At 43.1% G+C, this 19565-nt stretch overlaps 1 protein-coding gene across 1 annotated transcript in view; it reads left to right on the forward strand.

Annotated features, from left to right (window-relative positions):
- DNAI1 (dynein axonemal intermediate chain 1) overlaps positions 1-19565 on the forward strand; it is a 151822-nt gene that overhangs the window by 58672 nt on the left and 73585 nt on the right. Inside the window, exon 13 of the mRNA XM_072860890.1 lies at positions 9790-10037. Coding sequence (XP_072716991.1) covers positions 9790-10037 — 248 coding nt within the window. The remainder of the gene's footprint in view (positions 1-9789; positions 10038-19565) is intronic.

The following is a 19565-nucleotide window of genomic DNA, read 5'->3' on the forward strand; positions in this document are numbered from 1 at the left end:
ATGGTGTTGACCAGACTTATAGTCTGGTTTGGTTTACATAGTGGTTGGCTTCCCCAAGCTGGGAGTCTATGAAGCTGGCTGTCACTAGAGAAAGGTGGAAGTTTCTTCTTATGTATAAATACCTGATGAGAGGGAATAACAAAACCAGACCCAGGCTCTTCTCACTGGTATCAAGTGAAAGGACAAAAGATAATGGACATGAATGGAGATAGAGAAAAGTCCCTTTAAACTAAGACAAAACTTCTTTACTGTGAGGGTGGTCAAGCAATGGAAAAGTATCTCCACAGCCTAGAGAGGTTGTGGAGATATCTCCTTGGAGATGTTAAACATCTGACTCAACACTCTCCTAGGCATCATGCTCTAGCTGACCCTGCTTTAAGCAGGGGGGATTGGACTAAGTGACCTCCAGAGGTGCTTTCCAACCTCAGCTATTCTGTGATTCTGTGATTCTTTTCTTTCTTTTTTATCCTTTATCCATCATACCTAAGTGAGCCAAAATTTGGCCCATGGTTTGCATAGCTACTTGATGCTTTATGTGAGCCTTTTGGACCAGTTTCATTCCCTCATAACAGCCAGTTGCTGTTTGGAAATTTCACTCTGAAGGATCCTCTCTCTTCTTGCCATAACTGCCTTTTTTTCTGCTGCCTTTGTTATCTGATCAAAGGATTGAAAGCTATTGCTTTGTTGCCATATACGTTGTGAACTGGCTTTATTTGAGACTAACAAATATAATAGTTCCTTTTGTTTTCATTCAGTTTTTTTTAGAAAACTAATAGTTTTTCTCTGAAATCTACTTTTAGTATCTCTTAAAACCTGCTTATACTAACCACCAATCATATGATTCACATATCTGCTTGAGATGCATAATATTTCATGTACTAAAAATAAAAGCAAGCCAAAAAAAACAAATTACTGTGCGGAGAACTGAATATCTGGTGTATATTCCAGCCTTATACAAAGAGGAATGCTGAAAGATACTGTCTAGATTTAATGATCGGTAGCTGGCTGCACAGGGGAATGGGAAGAGGACCATTAGGGACCTCGGAGATGCTTAACCACAAATTAGTAGGGGCCTAGACAGTATTCTAGAAAAAGTATCACTGTTTTTATGCCCTGTTTTTATACACTTCCCTAAATGTTTGATGTTAACCACTGCTGCAAACGGGACAGGGGCAGGTGTCTGAGCTGTAATTGGTGCTCTTAATATTCATTGTTTCTTGAAGTACATGCCTGTGCAAAATTGACTGCAGGTTGGCCTGTGTATATAACTCTGCTGCTTCTTTGCTCCTCAATCAAATCTGGGTCTTTTGCCAAATGTCTTCAGAAAAGTTCTCTGAGCAGCAGTATCATTTCTAATTGCCTCCTCCACAGTCTGCGCTGTACACGTCCATCTCATCAGGCATCTGTCTGCTTTCAAGAGGCCGCAGCACCATCATAAAACTCTAACGTTCCTGTCCTTTAATTATGGAATACATAAGCATCTCCTGCAGTGTGTGCATCCCCCTCAGAGCTCTTCAGGTCAGGAATACTGAGATGCTGGCAGCCTGGCTTGTTTGCAGTAACAGCAGGCTGGTGTGATTATGCAAAGGCAGCACATTTATAGATGTCCATTTGTTGCATGATCCTGGGGATTTCTGAACGCCGTGTGCCTCCTGGAAGCCCCCCACTTGGCCACTTGATGGCACTCTTAAATATTTAGTTGGTTGCAAATGCTGTCAAGTATGCCAGTTTTTTAGAACAGGGATAGAGGAAATAGAGGCTCAGGTATTAAATAGTGAAACACTATCAAGATTGCAGCTTAAGCTGACCAAAACAAGAAAGGCAGGAGCAAGAGTTCAGCTGCTTGTGCTGATTGCTGCCAGATGTATAACGGTAGGATTAGCACTTGCCCAGCTTCCCAGCTCCAGAGTGGTCTGTAGAGACAAGTGCTTCCTCCTGGGTGCTGGGTTCTGGGAGCTCCTCCTGGGAGCTCCCCTCCCTGATTTCTGAGGAGCTATGGGGGCGAGTTAAGCGAGATTGTTAGTCTGTCTAGCTGAGGATCAAAACATAAATGCATTCCTGAAAACAACAGGAGTGTTGCTTTTGACATTATTGATATATGGAACTTTTATAGCTCCCATCAGTCACCCTTTTCCTCCCTTATCTGTGATGTGTATCCTCAGAAGTGCTGTGAGAAGTATGGAGAAGAAATGACGAGGACCATATCAGCTGGTTTTGGCAGAGCAGGGTCTGGAATACAAATCTCCCCATTGCTAGTCTTGTATCTTTATGTACAAGATAAAGATATGGACTCTCTCTCCATTTTATATGAGTATCTTCAGAGTGTAAGTTAGCATTCATAACATATGGGCAGTTGCACAATTACTATTTACATTGTAAAACCAAGTCCTTATGAATATGTTATTTAAAGAAGAAAATTTTAAAAAGAATTTTAGTGCCTGCTAGACCTATCCTACAAAATCCTGTCTGATCAGAATGAGAAAACTCTGGTTTTACCTACAGCATTGCAAATCCAGCCTAGTTGCATATTCTTTCTCTTTTTTGTAGTGCTCACCTGTTCGCCTTTATGTGAACCAGGGGAGAGCTGAGCTGCAAGCCAGATCCTCCTGCTGTTTTCAGGAAGGTGCTACATCTTTTCATCCTGTTCGCCCCTGTTCTTGTCTGCTTCTAAGCCTCTGCTCTCACATGCACTGACAAACAGTGCATTGTTCCAGGCGTTTCCTAAATCTCTCGGTTTTGTTGGCCCAGTTGACTGCGGTCTCTCTTGTATTACTTTGCCAGACTGTATTTTAGAGTAAGATGCAAACATACCTGACAGCTCGTTTTCTTAAAAGCTGTTTGTATTTATCCATCTGTGTTTCTGAGTTGTACGTCTTGCCTCTGACATGTGTGGAGCCCACAGCAGTTACTGGGATTGTGACACAGCCTCAGGATGTGTATAAATTACAGCTTGCCTTGTCACTTGACAATTGCGTCTTTTCTAAAATGTCCAAAAGACTTAGTAATTCTGGTTTTTTCCCTCTCCTATCCAAACTGCAAGTTCTGTCCTTCCTAAACAGAGCCCCAGTGAATAACATTAACTTGATCAGGAGTACCAGGAATTAGTCCAGCAGCTGGTGAAGGGTGTCAAGCAGAATGTTAAATCTGACATTCAAACATCTGAATCAGCATAAACCAAAATGATCTACGATTTGCCTCTGCTGCACTGATGGGCTTGCTCAGAGCTTGCAGATCTTGCAGTGTCAACACTGCTAACTGGAGGATACGTATTTTTCTGGGGTGGGAAGTGCCCGTGCTCCCTGAGTTCAGCCCAGCACAGGTGGTCTCAACAGTGGGGTTCAACTTCCACTGACAAATGTCAGAAAATAAATGCAGGTGGAGTTATTATCTGAGGCAGTGTCTCAGAGGGAGTGCTGTTGGGATCTGTGGTTGTTGTCATTGGTCCTCTGGATGGAAATATAAACTCACAGCAGATGAAATGTGTGACTGATGAAAAGGCAGGTGGAGTTGTAAATCATGCTGGGAACAGTGCTGTTGTACAGAGTGATTAATCTTGTGGTAAGCTGGAGTTATTCAAACCAAATGCATTTTAATGCAGCCAAATATAACATTATGCCTCTCTAAACAACGAGGAGTGCTGTGTTTTGGAAGGCAGCAACTCTAAAAAACAGAAAAAAAAAAAAAAGGCTTTTGTGGACAAGCAGTAAATTTGAGTTCCCAGTGTGATATCTTGGCAAGGAGGGTGAACATGATCCTGGAGTACAAACAGGGAGTCCTGAGTGGCAGCAGAGATATGATTTAAACATTAGTGAGACTGATACTGGAATATTATGTTTGGTCCTGGAGCCAACATTTTTCAAAGCATGCAGAAAAACTGTAGATAGTTCAGTAAAGAGCCCCAAGTTGATTCTAGAGTTGGAGAAGATGCCCTAAAGGGAGAGAGAGGACAATATCCAGTTGAAATTTGGACTGCAAGTGAATTTTGCCTGGCCCTAGCACAAGTCCTATCCATGTGATGTCCTCCACATACCTGTGGAAAGTTTCTTAATATTTTACTCTTCTCAATGTCTGTCGAGAAACATCTTTCTCTTTGCAGCTGTGAAGGCAGCGCCTTTGACTGGCGTGGCAAAGCTCGTGTCAGCTCCCAGCTTTTTGCTGAGCAGGCCTCTCTATGCAAGGCTGGTGAAAATAAATGGAATTTTTTAGTTCAGGCTGTGAAGGTTATCCAAAGTCTTCTGAAAGGTGACTAGTATTCAGTTTTAAACTATCTTAATGAAGAGAAAGCACAAGATATGAAAGAAGTCCTTCATCCAATCAAGATAGGCATAGTAAGAATTAACAGGGGGAAGCCAGATAAGTCAAATAAGGAATTAGGTGCAGCTTTTTAATCACTCAAAGTGATTAAACATTGAAACAAACTGCAAAATGAAACAGTGGCTTCTCTGTCTCTTGAGATCTTCAAATGAAGTATGCATGTACTAGCCAAAACTAAGTTATCGGGCTCAAAACAGGATATACCAGTAACATTACTGAGCTGTGAAATAGGGGAGGCCAGGCTTTCTGGCCTTGAGCTACAAAGCAAAGAATTCTCAAAACATTTTCTTTTCTGGGAAGGGACTGTTTTGAAAGTTCAATGTTAGTCTTTTCCTTGCCCGCAGCGTGGTTCACAGCCAGATCTATAATGATCAGGGCTTGTATCAACACAGCAATGTACTTGTGTACTTCTGGGCATTTTAGGGAATAGGAACAGAATGGGCATCAGTGATCCCAGTTTATATTTCTCAGGGATCCTGGGATGGGGCCACCTTGAGCAGAGCCCTGTGAAGTCCCAATTCTGCTCCCTGTTCTTCCAGCTTGCTCTAGTGTCTTTGGCAGTCCCCTCCACTGCCCTTTCTCGTTCCCTTGGCTGTAAAAAGGAGTGCTGCGGATACAGGCCTAAAGCACTCTAAAGTTCTATAAAACTTCCAGTTATTATTGTTAGTCCTCAAGAACCTTTGAAAACACATTCAGCACATGCCCAGACTCTGAACTCCTTGAAAAGATTTGTTCTTTCCTGATTTTTCTGAACTATTGGCATACAGTTAAGCTCGAAGTGCCAGCCGTTTCCTTTCTTACAGCACACCCCTTCTGTGACCGCAGTAAAGCGTGGAGTTGGCAGAGCTATTTAAATAAGCTGGGAGAGAGTCTTGCTGAAGCAGCGCAAGCTCACCCAGTATGTTTCACAGTGGGTTAGATTAGCCTGTGCTCAGTGCCATGCTGCACAGGTTTTGCTCACTGATAGAAAAAAATAGTATTGAGAATTCATTAATTTGTGACTTGCTTAGTTATCTGTCTGTGCCACGCAGGCTATAACACAGGCTAAGTCTTAGGCTGTGCTCAGGGTTTTGTAGACCTGGATAATAATAATAATTTGCTTGGAGAAATTTGCTAGCCTGCAGGTAACCTTTTTTGTCCTCTACGCTTTAAATATCTGAAAGGCAAGTAAACAGCTGAGCCATTTCTTTGGGTACCAACATTTTTTGTCTTTGAAACTGATCTCTTCTCCCCAGAGGAGATCGCCTAACTGAGTGTAAAGCACAGCCAGCCCCTTCCCTTGGCTTCCTGGAAATCCAAGCCTAAAGGATAGAGCCCCAGCCAGCAAGCTCATCAAAGCGTGGGCATATCTAGGAGAGGAAAGTAGATGTGCTTGTGCAGCTGTGATGCTCAGAAACAAGCAGCTGTTCACAACCGTGCTTCTCCATCTTCTTTTTTTAGATGAGCTCTTGGAGGAGAAAGGACAGATTTTAAGCAGCCGTGGTTCCTTTTAGCATGGTGATTTCTTAGTCCAAGCCGTATCAGTGAGGCAGCTGGCAGACTTGATTTATAGAAAGCCATGTATCACAGGATCTAAGATGTAAGGCTGCAGTGTTTTGGGTTTTACATCCTCCAAAGAGAAGGTAATTTGCAAGTTTATCATGCAGCAAACTGGCTTCTTGTGTAGTAGAAATACTTACTTTGACTCGTGACCATGGAGGGTTCCCACATTGAGATTTACTATGTGAATGCAGGATTTACCCCAAGCATTGTAGTTTCTAACTTGAGGCTACTGTTGTGTTGAGCATACTGGTTCAGCCACTAAGCATTTTGGAGAAAATGGAGGAAAACCATGCGTGTCTCATGGTTTTTTTGGTGAACCAAATGGGAAAGATGCAAATAAAAAAAAATTCTGTGCAGCAAACAAAATATTTTGATCTGATACTGAACATTTGCTGATAATTTTAAATTCAGATAAGAAAAAATATAAATGAAAAATCTGTTCAAATGGGCACTTAGTAAGCATCAGAACGAAAGATTTAGATGCTTTTCAGATTTTTGTTTTGCATGAACTATTTGGTGATACCACAATGATATTCTGAGGTACTTTGCTACCACTAAATCGGTATTTTTCTGAAAAGGGTTTGGGTGGAATCTGTCCAGCTTTAAATGCAAATGCAGTTGACTCTTTCAGATAGCAGTAATAGTTGGTTTGAAACCTATTTCTGTTTGCATGTGATGCTTACAGGCTCAGTTCTCCAGGTTGAGATGAGTGATCATGTTATCTGTGTCTTTCATCAGCTAAACTTCTCTTCCCACATACACTTGTTACATGTCAGGGTCTAAAATTTAACCTCCGCTCAGGTGAGCACTGAGGATCCTCGTGACATGCAACTCTTCCTCATTACAGCAAGAGTCTGTTCACTCTCCTCTTCTTGCTGTGATGCCTTGTGTCCTCCTGTAGAGTAGAAGAACAACTCCTGCTGGCACTGATTGTCAGAATAACTGTCTGATATCTCTAGTATCTGTAGCCCTTGTATCTCAGAAAAAGAGCTAGTTTGCACTTTGTGGGTCAGCATGAGGCAGATACTCCCTACTCTTCCAGTGCATGCTGGTGCATCCATGCAGTGCAGAGCAGCTGTCTCAGATCCGAAGCTGCTGCTTTTACCTCCAGCAGCGGTGTAGCCATTGTCAGCTCTTGGGTCTCCACCCTCTGCTTTGCTGTGTGCTCTGTGGTCTTCTAACATTGTCTCAGTGAGCTACCTGCATCCTGAGAAACTGACTACACAGGATTTGGGGCACATGGCAGTGCTTTGCTAGTTTTTATTGAAAAACACAAACCTTTCTCTTGGAAAGGCCATGCTTCAAAGCTATACCACAGATATGCTGCTGTGGGTATGTGCTGTCCCTGCCATTCTGGACCATCGAATATCACTAACGAAATAAGCCATTTTTTTCAGTTATTAAAGAACATGTTGGTATGTCACAGTTTAGTACTCTGGGTGAGAATTCACCCTTCGTTGAAATGGATATGTATGCCTACTCTCAGAAGGTTATTGTTTTACTGGGATTTATGTGCCATGCTTCAGTGTTAATTGTGTATTATTCTCATCACTTTGCCTTTCATCAGAAATAGGCTGTACTTTAGCAATCATATTATCCAGACTTACGTGCAGTATTCACACATCTGTGATTTAACTCACATCCATGATATTTCATAACATAAAGGAGACAATGAGTAGGATTCAGCTCTTGGATTAAGATGGGTTTAACAGTCAGTAGAGGGCTGGCTATTACCGTCAGTGGAGCCCAGAGAGTAAATCAGCAGACCTAATACAGGGATCTTCTTTCAGGTGAGTTTTCTGCACTCAGTGAAGTAGATTGATTGATCTCTACTGATAGTAGCAAGAACTTAGACTCTGAGCACACATGTAGACCTGCATTTAGGTGTCTTGTTCTGCAAACTGAACCCCGCGTTTCACTCTGCCACAGCTTCTTCCCAAGACCTTGCTCTTCCCCTGCCAGGCTAACCTCCAGGTGGACTTGCTGAAGCTACTGAATTATTTCATCCAATAAAGGCCTGCTCCATCATCTCTAATTGAGGAATGTGGCTGGCCTATGATACTGCCAGATCAGCGGAGAGAGAAGCACCTCCAAAACCGAATTCAGATCTTTGGTGGCTGAATCACTCTCTGACGGGGTGTCTCCTCTGCTGTCTATGCAGAGAGCATGGGGGACAGCTCTCTGAGACCCCTCAGCACAGTGCCAACAGATAGAAAATTAATGTGCACCGAAGACTTTTTGGAAATACACCTGGCTGGTCAGCACCCTGTGGGAGAAACAGGAATATGAAACAGGTTGAATTCAAAGGCTGTCTAACTGATTTGACTTCATAGTCTATTCTGCTGTAAGTCACTCCTGGTAGGTCATTTCCACAACCTTCCCAAGTGTTCTTGCTCCTTAAGAGAGGAGGGATTCATCCTTGTCATGGCTGGACCTCAACTTAATACCAGTTCAATGACGTTACTTGGCTAAGAATAAAGACAATTCTGTGAATTCAAAGGACAGGGCAAATCTCTGATGGAGAAAGCAAGTTCACTTCCTTTTCATCTAGAATTCTAGGAATAAGCTTCCCCCTCTTCCAAAAAATATGTTAAAAATATTATTTGGGTTCAGATATGTTTAAAGTAATGCCAATAGTGGAATCTTACCTTTCTGCAAAATAAGGAAGCCATTTCCCCACCTGGCCCCCATGTACAGAGAGACCTGTGAAAATGCAATATTTCCACAATCCAAATGCAAAGCAGCAGTAATAGTTTTGTTGATGCGTGAGTTTCTTTACTGGTTCTTTGAATGTTCTCTATGTGGCCCTGATAAAGGTAAGCAATGTCTGTACGTGCATGCTGATTTGGGATCAGCTTGCCGCCAAGCTGTTATCACGGGGGTACACATTTACCAAGTCCTTATCCTGCAAGCTGGTTAAAATGTTAAGAAAGGTAAGAAGCACTTTTAAAAGGAGATGACTCTTCTGGAAATAGGATGTATAGTAGGTACTTTAAGCACGGAAAGCAGTAAATTTGTTTCCCATATACTCTCTGCCCAAGGGCATTTGACAGTAAGAAAAAGGACTTGGAGAGATAGCTAGGATACTCTCAGAGAGAGCATTGTTTTCATAGATTAGGAAAGCTCCTTTGCTTCTGGAGAGCTTATCTACATCAATAGATTTTCTTCCCTTTTAAAAGAATTTGGAAATTGTTTTTTAGATGAGCAAAAAACCTGAGAAGTGCAGAGACAGTCAGGACATGATAAAAAAAAAACACAAAAGAAAGATGGTCCTATTGAGAACAGGGAGACTTAATTTCAGGCAACACAAAGGACAGGTGAAAGTAAATAGAAAAGAAAATGCAAAGTCTTGGCAAAAAAAGACCTTCTGTGCCAAGCAAGGAGGAGATGTTGGACATAAGCAGAAAATAAAGCTGTAGTGACTTGTGCATTGTACAGTTATGTGTAATGGCAATGGATATGATGCTTTACAGATACTTCAATGAAATGCTTTTCTTTGAAGAAGCAGTGGAGGCTGTAATATCAAATATTGCCAATACAGAAATTGAAATGCTGCTATCCTTGGTTCAGCCTGCATGTCTTCAATGTTAGTGAAATCCTAGCCCAAAGAAAGAAGTATCCATAAGATTCTTTTTTCCTCTGCACTTTTCTTCCAAGGCTTCTCAAGTCTCTCTCCTAGAAAAAAAATGCCAAAACAGTAGTTTTTCTGCATAAGCACATTGTCCCCATGTCCTGGGGATGACATATCAATGAAGGAAAGGATGTTCAGATGTAGGCACGCCAACAAGACCATTTGGTCCTGTGGCTGATGTTCTTCCCACATGACTTTGCATTCAGGTGGGTTTTAGGCATAGGTGAATTCTGTCAGATTGTATGTCTCAATAGCAGAGGATCTTGGAAACTGATTTAACAGCAAAGCTCGTCCTTGTTTAGATGACTTCATGAAGCAGGGCCAGGGCATGCTCCTGCTCTATACCATGAAGAACCCCTCCTTCCCAGAGTATGTCTTCAGCACTGAGAGTGGCATCATGTGCCTGGACTTCCATAATGACCACCCCTACCTCGTGTCAGTGGGCTTCTATGATGGCAACGTGGCCATCTACAACCTGAAGAAGGCAACCCTCCAGCCCAGCTACAAGAGTAGTGCTAAGTCAGGAAAGCACACGGAGCCAGTGTGGCAGGTAAGGGTGCTTTTCCTTTCCTCTAACTGGGCTTTTAATTGGGCTAAGTTTGGGCACAGCAGGAAAAGTGCTGTATGGGGAAAGGTGGTGGTTTAATACATGCATTATCAATTGATTATTAAGTTGTATTTCAAGCTCATTTTGAAATATGCAGGAAGACAAAGCAATTGCATGAATCTTGGTCCTCAACAGAAACTAAACATGTGAGTGAAAGTTTGCTATAAACAATTATTTCTCCTTAGTTTTCATTACTATAAATGACTTCTGTTTGAGGAGAAACTGATCTCCTCTGTATATACCAGCATACAATGCCATTTATGTTCCAAATACAAAATCACAGGGCAGCAAGTGATGAGCAGTGTGTAAAACATGTATATCAGCCCTAAAAGAGAGCTCTGTTGGGCACAATAAAGCCAGGGGCAGCTGCCTGTGGAATTGGCTCCCACTGGGATTCAAGACACACTACCTTGTAGTTGACCTTGAAGTATTCTAGTGAATTAAGATTTGTGATGTGCAGGTAATGCTCTTAAAGTAATGCCACTCTGGCGTCTGTCACAAGGAGTCACGAGATGAATGATACTGTGAAGGACTGGGTTGAATATATTGCGACATCCAGATAGCTTTATAGTTATGTCTACAATGTAATCTGAGTTAAGACTGGAGCACTGGAAGGTATATGCACTTCTGATCTCGTTTATAGCAGTAAAAGTGCAGCAGCACATATTTCAACATGATCTTGTTGAAGCCTGTTGAGGTGCAGGGCTGTGTATTTTGTTTGCTAGCCTGGGCTACAGGGGTTGCTGCTGTTAACTATTGTTATCACCTGATTTAGGCTGCCTAATACAGTCATATGTCTAGGCACCCTGTCAATGTTCCTTGTACTTGGACACGTGCCATGCACGGATCATCCCCCAGCCATGGCTTCTTGTTATTGCATCTTCCAATAAAAGTCCAAGAAATCAAAAGATCCTAATGGGACTGCAGATGAATGTGGAATATGCCAAGAGCAAGACTGGTGCTTGCTATAAACAGAGAGGTTATGCAAATGTAACATTTCAGAGAAGACCTGAATTTTATATTGGCTCCTTGTCTGTCCAAAGCTTTTCCTCTAGCAAACGTTTTTAGCTCTTCTTACAGGTTAACATGGTACACCAGCCATGGGTTGTTATTGTAGTACAATGTGTCAGACACGCGCACACACACCTGCAGAGAACTCCAAGCTTCTCCCATTGCCATTTAGGCTTCCAGTAAAAGAGCCTGACAAAATACTAATTCTTATGTGCAGCTTTTCATGATCTTGCTGCAGCATGCTACAGGAGGTCAACAGTTGTTACTGCACACTATAGACACCAGAATCCCAGATCATTTGTGCCCCAGATGATATTGGGAAGGACAGAGTATGCTTAAGGGGTGTTATTAGTGGCTTCATCCCTACAGAGCAGAAGCAGGTAGGTTCAGCAGTAGAAGCAGTCTGTACAGGGTTTTCAGAGATAGGTTTATGTCTACCACTTGGCAGCAATGTGGCTCAGAGGTGGAAAAAATCATTAGGCACTCTAGGGAGATAGCTCTGAAAAGGAGAGAAACTACCTCATGGATATGGATAGATGTAGGTATGAGTAGCCTCTAGTTCCTGCTTGTTTGTTTTATTTGCAAAGGTTGAGTGCTGACAATTGTTATTCTTAGTTTTCTTCTGCAGTAAAGTACCAATATTTTTAGTAAACTTTACAGTTTTTGACTTGCTACGAAACTAGTGAGCAAGGGTAGCAATAAGGTGTTTGCACAGCAATAAGGAGAAGACCTTGTACCTTTGTTGGAAAGATCTGAACTGTAGGCATTTGTCAGTATCAGTCAAAAGATTTAGAAAAGGTTTTCTCTCCATTTGATGGGACAAAAAGGGACATGAAGGACTATCTGTTAGGTTGAGACACTGGATTGTTATTCCTCATTCATCGTTAAATGGTTCTAGAAAGTGATGCCTTGTTTCTCATATTTAGTTCAAAGATGCTCTATTCTCCCCCACCAATACCCCAACTAGTCGAAGCCTGGGCTTTGTCTAGACCACCCTGTGCAGTCCTCACTTTCGTAGAGACAGCAAGCCCGTGACTTTGAAGACCAATTAGAAAAGTAACAAAGTTCTCCCAAACAATGAGGAGCCTTTGTTCTCTGGACTGCCTGGCTCCTTCCTTTTGAAACAATACAGCCCTTTCAGAATGGGAGCAAAATGGGAAGTGAGTAAAGCAGGCTGACAGCTCTTTTTTTGTGCCGTTTCATCTTCAGTGACTTAGTAATATCTCAGTAAATTTGCGTAAAACAAAGCTGATGTAACATAGCCCGTTATTAAGAGCAAAATAGAATAATATAAATTTTCTGATTTTGTTACCTAAGAATGAATTTGTCTGCCTGATACCACCCCCCATATTTTTAAAGAGTATAGCAATGGCTTCTTATAGATTTGGCAATTGTCTTCCATGTATTAAGTGCTACTGCATTGTAAATAACGGAAAATTCTGGCTTGTTTGAAATTGCACACTTCTAATTCCTTACCACCGATTGATTAAGATCCAAAGCCAAAAAGGAATAGACACATACATAGACATATGAATGTATACACATGCAGTGCAATGGGGCTCATACACTACCAAAACCTTAGGTCTTACAGGAACATAGAACTAGAAATGGTCTCCCAGGTCAGTGAATTCAGGCCTCTGCATTTGGCTGTGAACACCAGCTTAAAAGGAGTCAGCTCCTGGGAAACTGTGTCAAACTTGTCATTTTCTGCTAGGCAAAAGCCTATGTGGAGTTAAGCTAAACCCCACTTTAATCAAAATAGTGCTCCAAATAGTCAGCAAAATCCTCACAGTCTCAGAATCTCCAGCATCGAGTACTCCTAGAAAGCAAGTTCCTGGACAGGGTATCTGTTTGAGCCAGTGGCTCAGTCCCAGGGCTTGGCTCTGGATATTAATGAGGGTGGCCAAAGTGGGACAACTTGACTGGACATTGGCACCCAGAGCCCACGAGAGCAGTCTCCTCTGGGGAGAAGTGGCACCCTGCGGGGAAGGGGCTCTCAGCGTAGAGCCTCTCCCTTTGCTAGTCTTTGAGCTTTATTCTTACTTTCTGCCTTCTTTTTAAAAAAGGTGATGATTAGGGTTTATTTACAACTGAAAAGAGTGCTTTTTTTCTTACCTTCCATCACTGGGATATACTAAACATTTTAGGTTTGAAGCGTTCAGAAGCTGGAGCAGTTCAGAAACAGGGATTGATAACTGAAACTATCTGCTGTGTCAATGTTTGTTTCTGCTGTTCAATCTCCCTCCTAAAACACATCTTATTTAACAGATTTGTTTCCACTGTGTGCTTCTAGTTCACTTTCACATCAAACCAGAAGAACTTTATTTCTGCTGGCTGCTGGGACTAGTACAGAGCCAACACTGCTGCAGAGGGTTGGAAATTTTTTTTTTTTATTTGCTCACCATCAGAATTACTGACTAAATTCCCACTGCAGAGCGCTGACCCTGAGATCTGCAAAGGGAACATTTCTTTTGGCGGTGCTTAGAGCAAATCTCAGCTGTGGCAGGCATGCCCATGTGCACAGTGTGGTTTGGAATTGCTATGGAGAGATCACTGGTTAGAAAAGCAACTTGGTTCATTGTTAATTTACTGAAACTGATCTGGCCTCCCTGAGGAGCTGATACCATGGAGCTTCAGATGGCATCCTGCAAGAATTATTTTCTGCCTTGTATTCAGGCATGGGAGGAGAAAGGGCTGGCCACTGCTTGCTAATTCTTCACCAAATGCCATTCAGGTTAAATGTGACGCTCGTGGTCAGGACCAAAAGGACAAGGCAGGATGGTAATAGTCTGCAAACTGCCAAAGGAAACTAGAGGGAGTGTCAGCTTGCAGAATAGTTTCCCAGTAGAACTTGTGGAAGTCCCATCTCAAATGTAAACCAGATAAAACACACCTGAAGCTTGGTCGCTGGAATTTGCCCCATAAATGTGCGATGCCTTCTCCATCTCTACTTTCCATGTTCTAATCTAAGTCCTTAAATAAGTCTGCACTGAATCTCAGCAGTTCGTGAAGCCACCCCAGACTCACTGAGGTCTTCTTTTGCTGATGGAAGTAAATTAGTTCAGTTACAGAATCCCTTTAAAGTCAGCATGACCTACTGTTCTCCACCCCACTCTGTGCTGCTGGGCACAGCTCCACAGAAAAAGGCCTTTCCAGGAAGCTGATTGTATTCGCTGCACTTAGGAGAAGAAAAAGCATTTTGTTCATAATCCACTGTCACACCAGCACATTGTTTCATTTCTGATGACGAGCAGTCTCCTGAATCTGTCATCTGCAGTCAGACAAACAGATTCTGCAGCTTGCATTGCCTCTGAGATGTTACTGCTTCACATAATATTTTGTTCCTTTGGCTTCAGGCAAACAAAGAGTTTGATGCAAAGGAAATAAAAGAAAAAGGAAAGACAGAAGGTTGCTATCAAGGTCAGAATAAAGATCAGTTGTCTCAGAACAGGCTCAACACCCTTCCTGTTGCCTTCACTGCTAAGGAGCAAAAAACAGGTGTTTGCTGGGGGTAGTTCAGTGAAAAAACCTCCTTCGGCTCTGTGAGGATACTGTTAGGGGATAAGTCTAGAGGAGAAACAGAAATTTGGAGAAGAAAGGAGAGCAACAGACACCTGAAACCAAGGAGGCTGGACCTGAGATAGGGATGAAGAGCATCAGGATGTGAGCTGGCAATTGGGAGAATGTAGCCTGAAGGGATAACAGAGTAGAAACCTGATGGTGAGGATCATTTAGCACAAAACCTTTAGGGTAACACAAGCAAACTGCATCTCTCATACTGGGTCAGTGCAATGTCTGCACAGAAGTCCTTCCTCTCCAGCCCCAGCTTTCTCCCACTTTTTTCTTGCTACCAGCCCTGCCTTGCATACCTGGCCCAGAGCAAACAGGGCAAAAAGTCTCATTATCCTCTTACGTCCCAAGAGTAAAGGAGGCCACTGAATCCTCACTGGAGAGGTCACTTCAGTCATTCAGCGCATGCACAGAAGTACAGAAGAGTGGGAAGAGCATCCATGGGCCAGCCAGGGTGCATTTGGGGTCCAGATACCTCAATCTGTCAGAGGCTTCCTTGTTGGAGCAGTCCTTAGCTGCAGTCCTCCTCCCTACACTGAACTCTGTGTCCACTAACAGGTTGTTGCAGCAGCAGCTGTGCCGGTCTGTCGAGGACCAGACACTGCACCCCTTGCTGCAGCACCATGAGGCACTTAGTGGCCAACAAGCATCTGTCATGTGTTTGCTCCCTTGTCCTCTCCTGGAGGGAAGCGTGGGCAAGAAGTGCTGTGCTTGGGAAGGTTTGCCATATGCTTGCTGTAGAAAACAGGGTCAAGATCAGCAGCTTTCTGGTTGTCCTTAGTCACTGGGAGAGCTCACTGCAGAGTCACAGCCCTGCTGGAGGAAATCCGGTCTCCCACAGAGTTAAGTTTCACTGTTTTTTGGAAAGGCTCTGGTGAGCCACAGAAATTCATCCAGAAGCTTTGGGCTCATTTAGGCATGGTGGAGGTGGCAGAAAGTGCAAGACACTGCTGTGGCAGAAATGCTGGATAAAATCTTTTGCAGCATGTTTACCTTGTTCAAAACCTTTTGGACACTTTTTGAACCACTTTAAGGTTAGACAAGGTAAGTGTCCAAATGCTTCTTCCTAAGTATCTTTGACAATAATGAACAAAATCCCTGATCTTTTAACTTCAATGTTGTATTTTTTGAGATGGTATCAGACTGTACCTTCTGGAGATTCAGTTTCTGAGCTGGTTATTTTTAAATTGTGGCTTGGGTAAGGATTCTTGTGGGTTAGAAATTCTCTTGCAAAGCATCCCTTGCAGATCATGTAATGTTTGTCTGAAAAGGAGTTTTTTCTGCTTTGATGCTGCTTTTCCCTCTGTACGTCATACAGATGCTGAACTCACTTTCTGCCTTTTGCTCTCACTGCTGCTTGCTAAATAGATTCTTCTCTCATCCTGTATTGTTCTTCTCCCTCCTCTTCCTTTTACTTAAGATCCAAACCATCTTCTTGTGGGTTTTCAGGTAGTTTATTTCTTTTCTTGTGTCTGCAAGCAAAGTATAAGTAATTTTCTTTGCCTGTTAGTTGTACTGGTGCTAGTTTGTGGAGAAAACTCCACTTATAAAATTTAAGAGTCCCTGAAGGTCTTGGGATGTTGGAAAATGTTAGCCTGAGGTTTAAAAGGGCAGAGAAGTTGTAATGCATTTGTTTGGTTGCTTGGATCTTTGAATCCTGAGCTACTGCTTTATAGCAGTCACAAAAGTTAACTAAATATTTAATAGGAATCAGGAAAGTATGTTGGGTCTTAGTGGAAAAATGTATTTCTTTGCTGGCCTATAAAATCTGACTGCTGATTGCTGGATCTTCAAAATAGGTGTAGAAAGTGTATGGACCAGATGGGTCTTAATGGCACTGATGCAGCCTGTGAAACAACAGAGTGCTTCTCTGAAGAGGATGAAATAGAGATACGAGGGCAATAAGGGCAGAGCTAGAGGCAAGCTGGGCAGGGACGGTGCGAGCAAGGTCACACAGATATATAGTGAGATGTGGGGAGCCAGGGCTAGCCACGGCTCCCACCCTTCTCCCACCCCCAGTGCCTTGGTGACCCGCCACAGCTCGGTGCGGTATCTGGGACCCTCAGCACCCGGCAGGCCCCGGGACCGGCTCTCCCCATCCCTGCTGCGAGCCTGCTCGATCCTGTGATGATGGGAACTTTCTGTTGGCACATTACAGCTGCTGTCTCTGATTTAGCAGCACCAGACTGCTTGAGGATTTGGATGCGAGCCTGCCTGCCCGTGTGTGCCTGCTTTCCCTGCGCACGGAGCGGGGAACTTCATATTTTGTCTGTAAATTGGAAATGCTGCTCGATGAGCACAGTCAGAATTGAAACCAAGAGCTGTGAACTGCAATTGGTTTAATACCCCTGAGCTTTTCTGGCTTCTGGCACCCATCGCTCAGCTGCATGCTGTGTCTGACATGGGAACACGGCCACTGACGGGACAAACAGGTGAGAGCCTAATGTCTGGTGCCTCGCTCCTCGGCTGTTAACATACCAGCCTGATAAATACAGTGGGAAGTGCTGTGAAGGGAATAAGCAAGCAGATTCTTGGTGAAAAGCTGTACAAAGCAGAGCATCCGAATCCCAGCAGGAAGAAAACAAACTGAAAGTAGGGCCAGCCTTATCCAGTGCTATTTATAACTGAGCTCTGCTTCTTGCAGATAAATCTGCGTCTCTGAAGAATAAGTGAAGCACAAGCCTCAAGCTGGGCCTTTGGCCTGCATCAGTGGTGCTCCCATGGCCGTGCTCTCTGCTCAGCTTGGTGCTGAGTCCCTCCCACTATTGCTGAATGTGCTTTTTGGTAGGAGAGGTTTTGCTACCCTTTTTATGCACCCCAAATTTGTGGGTGATGTGTGAAGGCATTGATGCAGTGGGCCTGATTCTTTGCTCCTGGCTGCTGACCTTGAGCCCTTGAGTTCATTGGTGCTCAAGAGATGGTGCCTGGGGCTGTGAGTCCCAGGAAGATGCCATCAAGGTGGAGGGCACTTGATCTAGCTGCAGGAGAGAAGTTATTTTCAGAAGAGGAGTATTTATGGGGCTAAATATGACTTGGGAGTTTATTTTACAGTGTGATCTCATTGCTGATGAACACATCTAACTGTTTTCCCTTGGCTATCAGGAAGCTTTCAAGGACTTTGGAGGAGAAAACCCCAGGACGGCTTGTAGTAAAGCTTGCAAGTAGCCATATGCTGCTAGAATGAGAGAAGGCATTGTAAATTTTTTAAATGGAAAGTTCCTGCTATTGCCTGTAGCAGGAGCAACCATCTTCCACCGGATAAGCCTGGTATTTGCTGCTACCCATGAATAAAGCCATCAGCCAGCCTCATGCCCACGAGGCAGGTGACTGATGGCCTGTGGTCGAGGTGGAGGGCTGCTCCAGGAGCACCCAGGCATTGCTGTGCTGTGCCTTCTGTTCCAGGATGTTTTGAGATGCTTTTGGCTATCATAGCAGTAGGCTGAAGAGTTGTCCCTCCTGGATCCTTGCTTGGTGAGATATGGTCCTGCCCAGCTGGCTGCCTTGCATGCTGCCTAACTTCTTCACAGATGAAGCAGCTGCCTTCATTTCTATACCTATCTACTGTTACCAAGCCTGTCAGCCACCCTGACCCTCCTAATCAGCATGTTTATTATCAGGAAAGCTGTGTTACACAAAAAGACAGCACGCAGGAACAGGCGAAGTCAGGAGACATCTGAGTAAATCCCTACTTCTGCTTCAGATAGGGTGGCAGGGAGTACCTTAGGTCAGAGTTGCTCATTAAAGATGTAAGAGAGATGAAGGAAGCCCAAAGGGGCTGGAAGGCATTGGGATCTTTGAACATTTGGACATTCATCAGCTGTCTAAATCATTTCCACTCTACAGCCAAGTATTTAAATATTACTGGCTCACCTTTAGGAAGAGTTAGTCCTTGCAGACCTTATCTCTTTAATGGCTTCTGTTGTGGGGGCAAGTTTACTTCCTAAGCACATTGAGATGATCCATTCTCTCTTGTTGCATGATTTCACAGTAAAACGTCAACAAATTTTTCTACAAAGGACAGAATAGCACTGAGAAGCCTACTTTGCTTAGCAGCTCCCTTATCTGCAGATTACTGTCATAGCTAGAACATTTGCATTTAAAAGAAAACCCAGATTCTAAGATAGGAACATTTTTCAATGAATTTATTTTTGAATTTTTATATATATATATATGTAAATCAAAGTAATTTTTATTTATATCTCTCCATCAGCTTTTACTCACACTTAAAAGATTTGTCTGCTATACAAAGTGGTCTCATCCATTGCAGTGAATGAAGCAGTCACAGTGTGGTTGAATGTGACATGCAGTAAACTTGTGAGAGGGGAGACTGAATTTAAAATCAGACTGAACCTTCCTTTCTGGAACTGGGGAACTGTTTATGAATCACAGAAGTGAGAACTGGCAGAGGCCTTGAGAGTGTCCTCTTCTTCCCATCATGCTGTCACAGATGTGATATCATTCCTGAAGTGCTTTCTTCAAAATGAGATTGAGCAGTCTAGCTGTCTTCACCAGTACTGACAGATGCCAGTCATTACCTACTATGTCTTACATGGTACACACCTCTTAATGCATGTGAAAAGGATTTCTGTAGTTCCCCCACCTCCCCAGCAGTATCACTTTGTTGATTCCCGCATCAGCCTCTGATCTTTTTTTGTACTTCTGCTACTTAGCCAGAAATTCCCTAATTTCTACTTGTTTATATGCTTTCTTCTTCCTGTCTGTGTCCCTCTGCACTTGTCTTTATCACATTTCACCTTCAGATTGTATCTCCAGTTTGTCAAGATAACTTTGAGTCCTGATCCTGACAGAGTCCTCTGTCTCTAAACTGTGTCATCTGCAAATATTCCGTGTATTTTGCAATCCACTATGCAACTTACTAATGAAAATATT

This window comes from Ciconia boyciana, chromosome 4 (assembly GCF_034638445.1).
Source record: "Ciconia boyciana chromosome 4, ASM3463844v1, whole genome shotgun sequence".
Lineage (NCBI taxonomy): Eukaryota > Metazoa > Chordata > Aves > Ciconiiformes > Ciconiidae > Ciconia > Ciconia boyciana.